Source organism: Nicotiana sylvestris, chromosome 3 (assembly GCF_000393655.2).
Source record: "Nicotiana sylvestris chromosome 3, ASM39365v2, whole genome shotgun sequence".
In the NCBI taxonomy this organism is placed as follows: domain Eukaryota; kingdom Viridiplantae; phylum Streptophyta; class Magnoliopsida; order Solanales; family Solanaceae; genus Nicotiana; species Nicotiana sylvestris.
Genome location: NC_091059.1, coordinates 61097411 through 61105973, shown reverse-complemented (window position 1 = coordinate 61105973; position 8563 = coordinate 61097411). Strand labels below are relative to the sequence as shown.

General features: G+C 38.4%; 1 protein-coding gene across 1 annotated transcript; it reads right to left on the bottom strand.

Annotated features, from left to right (window-relative positions):
- Positions 1-540: 540 nt before the first annotated feature.
- On the bottom strand, positions 541-1209 carry LOC104223784 (uncharacterized). Its single transcript, XM_009775290.2, has one exon. The coding sequence runs from the start codon at positions 1207-1209 to the stop codon at positions 541-543; it is 669 nt and encodes a 222-aa protein (XP_009773592.2).
- Between the last annotated feature and the right edge of the window lie 7354 nt (positions 1210-8563).

The window sequence follows — 8563 nt, the reverse complement described above, 5'->3', positions numbered from 1 at the left end:
CCGATATTCTACCACCTGGAGCTTCATTGTAGTTTTCAACCCAATTCCAGTTGTTAAAGGTCTTCTTTATTATTGAATCTGCACTGCCTCTCTTAACTCTATGTTCTCTAATGGCCACAAGTACCACTTTATTTGTTCTGCAAAATTTTTTTAGTTCTTTTTTGCTTATATAATTTATTCAAACCCCTGAAATTCCATGCAATAATATTCATCATGATATGGATATTTGTTGTGGAACTCCTTCCTTATCCTTCTTATTCTTCTTCTCCCTCACACCTTGGGCTTCAGATAGTTGAACTATCTTCTATGCTGTTTCAACTAGTGCTATAAAAGCATTGTCAATGTCCACTTCATTATCCTTTGTAAGTTCTGCATTTTTATAGCAGATTTTCCTTGAGCAATTTGCCACTATGATTCAGCTTCCTGCTGATTTTTTAGCTGTACATTTTCTGCTACCTCTAACTGATCAAGGAATCTTCCTTGAGCATCAATTTTGTCTACAGCAGGCCCAAGAGTTCTGACTTTTTTTCATTCTTGCTTCTACTTTATTTCCATACTTTTCTGTATCATTCCTTCATGTTTCTGGTTCTTTTGATCGCTACATGAATGGCCTATTTGGTAGCATGTTTGGCAGTACTGTGGTTTCCAATCAAATTGAACCATCTGTTCAATCACCCTGCCTCTAGGATCATACAATTTAATATTCTCTGACAATGGTCTTGTGACATCCATTTCAATTAGGAACCTAGCATATGAGGCTCTTTCAGCTATTGTGGTACAAGTATTAGCATACAATGGTTTTACCAAATCATTTACAATTTTACTTAGGGCTTGTTTACTCCAGTAGTTGAGTGGCCTTTTTGGGAGCTTGACACATAGGGGAATGGTTTTCAACACTTCTTCATTGAAATCAAAGTTTTCTGACCATGGTCTAATTATAATTGACCTGCTATTAATTGTATAAGGCCCATTCAGCATCACATACTCCCTCTCTTCACTGTTATTTAACAATACTATGAAATACCCATCATTATGGAAGAGAACCTTAGGTTTATGAACATTAACCCATTGATTAGCTAAGAATCTCTCAATAGTCCCAATTGATGGTGTATTCCCCAATACATAGAGTATAACTGCTCGATTCCAGTTTTGGTTCTCTTCTTCGATGTCCTCTTCCATCAATTGTACCACTACATCACCATCTTTCATCACTGGGGGTATGTAGCTTAGATTCATACCTTTTGCTGCCAATTTGTTCTCCTGGAATAGCCCTGCCCATGATCTTCCCGTCGTCACTGATGGTTCTATTTTTTTCTGCTGAATTTTCTTTTGGTTATCAAGCTCTGCATTTCTCTATTCCTTAGGTGAGCTTGCATGTACTATCCCATTAGTCTGCACTTTGCTCGAGCTTGACTGCTCACTTATAATTAGTGCTTTAGCAATTCCTTTGCCAGAGTTCACCATAGGTGTCAATTGATTTCTAGAACTCACCGGTGTTACCGTTTTGACTCGATCACTGCCCAAATCTGGCCAATTTGCCTCGCTATCACTTTCTTGGTCCAGATCTTCCTCTTGAATTTTCTCTTTTGCTTTAGTAGTTCATTTTCCTTGCTCGCGTGTGATAATGTCTGTTAATTTCCATTCTACGGCTGACGTTTTGTTGGTGTTCTTCTTCTCTCTTCCTCTTCCTCCCATTTTCGGCAATGGCGCATGTTAGCTATTCACCTAATGTGCACCGAGAGAGAGAGAGAGAGATAGAGAGAGAGAGAGAGAGAGAGAGAGAGAGAGAAAGATTTTAAAAAAATTCTTACATCTGAATGCTAATTTGTTTTTTTTCCTTAGACAAATATATTGTAGTCATATTCATAGTAATCATATGATACTAATTACTAATAGTTAGAAAGACGTCCAACTGAGATTTTAATTAATTACACTTATCAACATTCATAAATTGTAAAAGGCTTCACATTCTTATGATTAGCATAATAAAACGATTTTGCTTAAAGCTACCAGTTAACCTGTAAGTATCTCATTTAAATTTATGTTAAATTACTCTCTATCAGCTGGGACAATATCCCATCGAAATTGGGCCTGTAGTTTAATTTCGGGGACTTTTAGGAATGACTACCTTTTAAGAAGCTTTTAATAATCCATAGCTATATTTATATATTTACGTTTCGTAGCTAGTTTTGAACAATTATATATATTTGAGTGTATTTGAATACTCTATTCAGTTGTATCCAACTTATTTGAAGTGGCAATGTTGAACATAATCGACTATATTTGAATATATTTACACTAAAAAGATGCCGAAATGAAGAATACAGTCAAATCCGGTCAAATATCCGGCCAAAATACAAAATACACTATATTTATAAAGGAAGAATACAATCAAACCCAATCAGATATCCGAAGAAATACAAAATACCACTGTATTTACACCCAAAAAATGAAGAATACATTCAAATCCTTTTAAAAATCAACTATTTCCTTAAAAATATAAAGAATATAGTTAAATCTCGAACAAGAATACAAAATATGTTGTATTTAAAAATTAAGAATACAATCAAACCCTATCGGATCTACGGCAAAAATCTAAAATATACTATAGATCTCTGACAAAAATACAAAATACACTATATTTATACAATAATATTTTGACGTGAAAGGCAGCGAAGAAGAAAGAGGCGACTTGTTTTCTAGCGTGAAAAGTAGTGGTGGAGAAATAAGTCTCAAGTCAGACGAATACACTCAGATGTGAGATAAAAGGAAGGAGAAGAAGCCGTGGATTCTGGTATCTCAGCTAGATCCAGATCTGGTGACCCCTTCGATTGTCCCCATTCATTATTTTCACCGCCGGTGATGGATTGATTGCAACTCTATGAGTTCATATATGGATCTGACGATGGGTGGCGACAATATTTAAGGGTGATTTGCGATGAAGGGGGTATGCAACAAAGGGTGGTGATGTTTGGGGAAGAGAGAAAGAGGTGGTTGTTTAGTTTGGATCTATAGAACTCCGCCGAAGAAGACGACTAGCGATGACTTCTCTTCTGCCAAGGGAGAAGAAAGATGGAAAATGAGAGAGTGTTGAGGGATGAGAGAGAAAGAGGCTGGAGAGAAAAGAATATACAGTGGAATAAATCTTTGTATTTGGTATTAGCTATGATCGATGGTGTTTACCGTAAAAATGGTAATAACAATTAAATTTGATTTAGTGGTTCTAAAAATATGTGATCTATTTTTATGCTAGTTGTTAAGCAGTTGATGCTATGTGAAAGACTTAGTAACGAGATAAGAGCTTGAGAGCATAGTGATAACCAAATCGAATGATTAATAATTAGGGCCTCGAGCTTGCCTATTCGAGGGCCTCGGGGTCAAGTCTGAGGCTCAATTGGGAGCTATCGAGGGTGATCGATTGGAACTAACAGTTATAAATAAATCAATGATAACTCTTTTTTGCCAATAATAAGCAATAAATGATGAACAATGAATAGAACGCAATAAATATGTGCAATAAATGAAGTAATGAGATCAAGAGAACGTGTTAGAGAGCAGAGAGTTCTTGTGTATTTAGTATTGAGCAACATATGCTTACAAAATGACAAGGATCCCATTTATATATGAGGGAAAATCCAAACATAGTACAAGTACATTTATTACAAAGATATGGAGATGGGACAACTAGTTAATGCCATGATGCAGGCTTAGACTAGCCTGACAGACTTTGTCGGCTCTAGCTTCACGCCTTGGGAACTCCCCCCTTTCTTTCCGTAACCATCGGCCCGTACTGCTCCGAGGTCGAGCGTCGATGGCCCTCGAGGGATAAAAGTCGACAGTGGTCTTGAGCCTCCGAGTCATGCCTTTGAGGCGTCGTAATGATGGCAAATTGGACCCCTCCTATTTTACCGTATACAAATAGTCCCCGCGTTTCTTATAATAGAATGATAAGAAACGACCTTGGTAACCATCTCTTCAAATTTCTCACGATGATGTCATACTAATGACGCAATCCTTCATGATAATCGAGACGTCCCGTCATTTCATCTTTCTAGAATCATTCAATGCACTGCCGATTTTTATTCTTCAAAGCGATAATGTCGTCGCCGATTCAGCTCCAAAAAATGCATTGATTGTGTCTGCCGAAACGTCTTTCAAAGATATTGATGGTTCTGTCGATTACGCTGCCACTATTTCTATAAATGGGAGCCTCTTGGAATCAATTCTTCATTCAAATGTTCTTCCGTCAGCCTTTCACCACCTTCTTCTCTCCATCCTCATCCATTGTCATTTCCCATGTCTAAGGCCCGTAGCCTCAAAATTGCATGGTGGCGTTCTCGTCAGTTATACCATGGCCTTTTTCTGGTGCTCTTCCTTATTGAGCGAGGTTACACCAACTGGTTGTAGTTGTTGTTGTTGTTACTGCTATCGTCTTTAGCTCGAGACAAGGAGATAAATGGGCTGATTTCTTCCGACTCAGGAAAATGTTTGGACTCTATACCACTGCTTAGGAGTGTGTTCGGACTTTACACCGCTGCTCACCTCCCCCGACTACCCAATGCGGCGCCTCACTCCTTTTTCTTTCCGTGGAGTGAGCTGGTACTATCTACTAACTGTTGCATCCCGCACCGGTGTAACGTCTCAAGAAGTGGCTTTATAATAGTAGTGCTGGCAAAATCCATACTAGCAAGATTTTTCACCCAGTCACTTCTTCATCCCTTTCTACTTCTTTTGCGTCACTTTCCTCTTCTCCATCACTTTCCTCTTCTTCATCTTTGCCCTCAGAGATATCATTTCGGAGGACCGAGACAAGACCCCCGAGGATATGGTGCTCGAAGATACTACCGTTGAGGATGCACCCTCGAGAATAGATTAGGCTCTTGGCTTTTACTATATGTGTACTTTTGCTTCTTTGTTTCTGTGTAAGGACCCCTTGTGGGCTTTTGTAATCAAGTGTTTATGAATATAAAGATGTTTCTTCAATTTGTCTCTGACGTATGCTATATTTCCCTTTATCTATGCTTGTGAAGAATCTGAGTGCATGACTCCACCGATTGGTGCAAATATCGAGCCAGGGTGTGAGTATTTCTTCTGACTTTTAATTGATTAGCACGACTCCCCACAGAACCCTTTGCCGTTCCTTGGACTGAGCCCAGATTGGACTAATAAACTCGGGTCGTCAGAACGCTGACTTTGAGTTGAATGAGAATAGGGATTCAAACCCTCAAACCGAGACTAAGCCTTCAGCCCCTGTGATAATTTTCAAGGGGGGATTTGCTCGGAAGCCCGAGAATAGAGACTACCTTTAGGCTTTTGAGAACAGTCCCAGAGTGGGGGGTTTCTCAGATCCAGGACACCTAGAAACTTGTTTTGAACTTAGTGTAAATAACTTTAAGGCGTTGTATATAGATCCCGGATGAGGGTCTACCCGGGTTTAGATGGTACCCCGAGGCCAAGCCCATATGAGTAGAGTTTAAGCGCTTATTTTCTTCTTGAGAGAAGCCCTCATGATCGGGCACCATCTCAAGTCTTGTAATGATATCAATGCCCCTTGGAGCATGTCTTCTTCTTGGTGGAGGTCTTCGAGATCCGGTACCGTCTAGGGACGTATAGTGAGGGCATTGGTCTCCTGGAGCCTGTTTTCTTTTCGATGGAGGTCCTCGAGATCGGGTACCATCTCGGGACTTGCAATGATGCCAATAGCTTCCTGGAGCCTTTCTTTTTGATGGAGGTCCTCGAGATCGGGTACCGTCTCAGGACTTGCAGTGATGTGAATGGCTTCCTGGAGCCTAACTTCTTTTTGATGGAGGCCCTCGAGATTGGGTACCATCTCGCGACTTGCAGTGATGCGAATGGCTTCCTAGAGCCTAACTTCTTTTTTATGGAGGTCCTCGAGATCAGGTACCATCTCGGGACTTGTAGTGAAGCGAATAGCTTCCTGGAGCCCAACTTCTTTTTGATGGAGGTCCTCGAGATCGGGTACCATCTATGGACTTGCAGTGATTCGAATGGCTTCCTAGAGCCTAACTTCTTTTTGATAGAGATCCTCGAGATCGGGTACCATCTCGGGACATGCAGTGATGTTGGATCTCCACCCCCGAAACGTCGTATGTCGGCGTCGAATATATGGCACGATTATAAAATGACCGAGGTGATTCCTATTGATACCCAATGTTTCCCCTATATATTTTCAATATGCAAAATACCTTCAAAATAGCATATGTATGCATATATGAGCATGTCCAAGTGTTTTATTATTTTTTCCATATTTTTAAAGGTTTAAATTGATTTATTTTTCCCCTTTTTATACATAAAATCCTCAATAATTATTTCCAAAATTATTATTTTTATAATTCATCTATGGTATTTCTATATTTATGACAGAATATGGCTAAATTAATTTTTACATATTTTTTACAATTTTATTTAGTATTTTTAAAGCTAAATTGCACAAAATTGCAATATTAGTCATTTTAAAGTTTAATTATGATTTATATGCATAAAACTGGATCCTGCATTTTTAAATCATTACTTGTGTATTATAAATCATTTTAGCCTTTTAAATTAATTTTCAAAAATTATTTACTATTTTTATAAATTAAAAAGCGAAACACTGGCTATTTAAATAACAACCCATCTGTATTTCAATTATAGCCTAAATCAAACCCCAATTCCCAACCCAATTGAACCCATCGGACCAAGCCCAAACCCAATTTTATAACCTGACCCACCTACCCTATTTAATCTGGACCGTTGATCATTCAGATCAACGATCCATATTTCCCTTCCTAAAATAACTCAAACGACCCCCCTAACCTAGTTCATTTCCTACCAACCTGCCGCCCTTGAATCCCCTTTCCTATCTAATTCTCTCAGCAACCTCACTCAAACCCTAGTCTCCGCCTCCCAAACTAACCCTAATCCCCTTCGATCCTCACTCAATTCATGGACTCCCATGGTTGTTTGAGACGTGTACTTGTCTCCTACGTCTCCTGGTGGCCCGCTGATCTCGAAGAGATCTAGTCCAATCCTTGCTCAACTTCTATCAATGGTCTTTTTCCGGCCATCCATGGCCATTCGAGTCAGATCCATGGCTTTTCTGACTAGATTGGTAACTTTTCAAAGTCTTCTCATTTTTTTCTGGGTTCTCCGAAACCCCAAATTTAAAGTTTTTTCAATTTTCTTTCAGATCTATCTTAGATTTGTGTATGTTATGAACCTTTTGGTGTTTTCCTCAAAGGTCTCTCCGATTTTCAAAGTGACTCCCCGTCTTCAAGATTAGGGTTTCTTAAACTCTTTTAAAAGACTTCTCCTCTGATTTTTTAGTATTATCTTATGATTTTACTATGTTTAAACGGTTTGTTTATGTTTTTCCTTCTACCTGATTCATCGTGTTGAAAACCCTAAGTATCTTTGGTTTTATCCGGGGTCCTGGAACTGTCCTTGTTTATCTTGTATGTATACCTATTTTGATTGGGTTCTTTATGGTTAGATCCTTTTTCTTTGTTTGTCTTGAATGATTCTGAGTGCTTACCACTTTTTAAGTCAACTCTGTCAAAACCCTAATTTCTTAAAGTCTTTCTTCACTTATTACTGTGAGTTTAAAGGCTTTCTATACTTGTTTCTGACATTCTTTACTTGTTAGTTTGGTTTTCCACTCTGGTTCTATGTGTTAGACATGACGACTTAACTCATTAATTACCATGTTTCGAGTGGGTTCTTTTACCACGGAGCCCTTAGCCTACTCATGTTGCTGCTGTATGTTTGTGTTCATCTATTTTGCTTCTTTTCTCAATATGGTTGACATTGCATGTCTGATACTCATGTTCATTCTTCCCTATTTATATGTCGAAGTGCAGAATCATGACACCCTTTTGATTGATCCTGATTTCCTTAAGTTCCGGTTTGATTGAAAGGTTTCCTTATAAACCCCTAAATTTTACTCGTTTGTGTAAAGTTGGTTGATTCCGTTCCCTTATTAATGTGGTGCTTCATTCTTTTTGAATCCTTTCCTCTAAATTAAGTATATTCTGTACCTAGACTCAATCATATACTCTATACCTTTACTACCCCCTTATATGGTAAAAATCAATCATTTCCAAACTGATTTTATTTCCTTAAGTTATCCCTATTAGTATCTGTTAAGCTGTAACTCCTTGATTATGGGGAAGTACTTGTATTAATTGATATTGATGATGATTATTTCCATAATTGTGTTAAACCTTTACTTGTTACCTTATTTTCCACTTCTTTTTAAAGCTATAAATACCCTAAGTCTTTTATTAACAAGATACGAACAGTTAGTTCAGAGCATACACATATACACTCAAACTCTCTTTTCTTTCTCTACTACTTGCGCTACTGCTTTGTCTAGCCGGCTGAAAGCCAAGGTTAGAATGTGGAACTCTGATTGCTTTACGTTTTCTGCACTATGCTTCTTCAACTGGTATATTCCTAGTTCAAATTCTGAAACTCAACTCTATGTGTTCCCTTGTTTGTCAATCCCTATCTCTTTCTGCACTAACTTAATGGATCATGTTGTTACATTGCACTTCCTGTTTGC

Excerpts from the sequence above, each read along its gene's own strand:
- LOC104223784 (XM_009775290.2), bottom strand. The coding sequence starts at position 1,209 with ATGAAAGATGGTGATGTAGTGGTACAATTGATGGAAGAGGACATCGAA.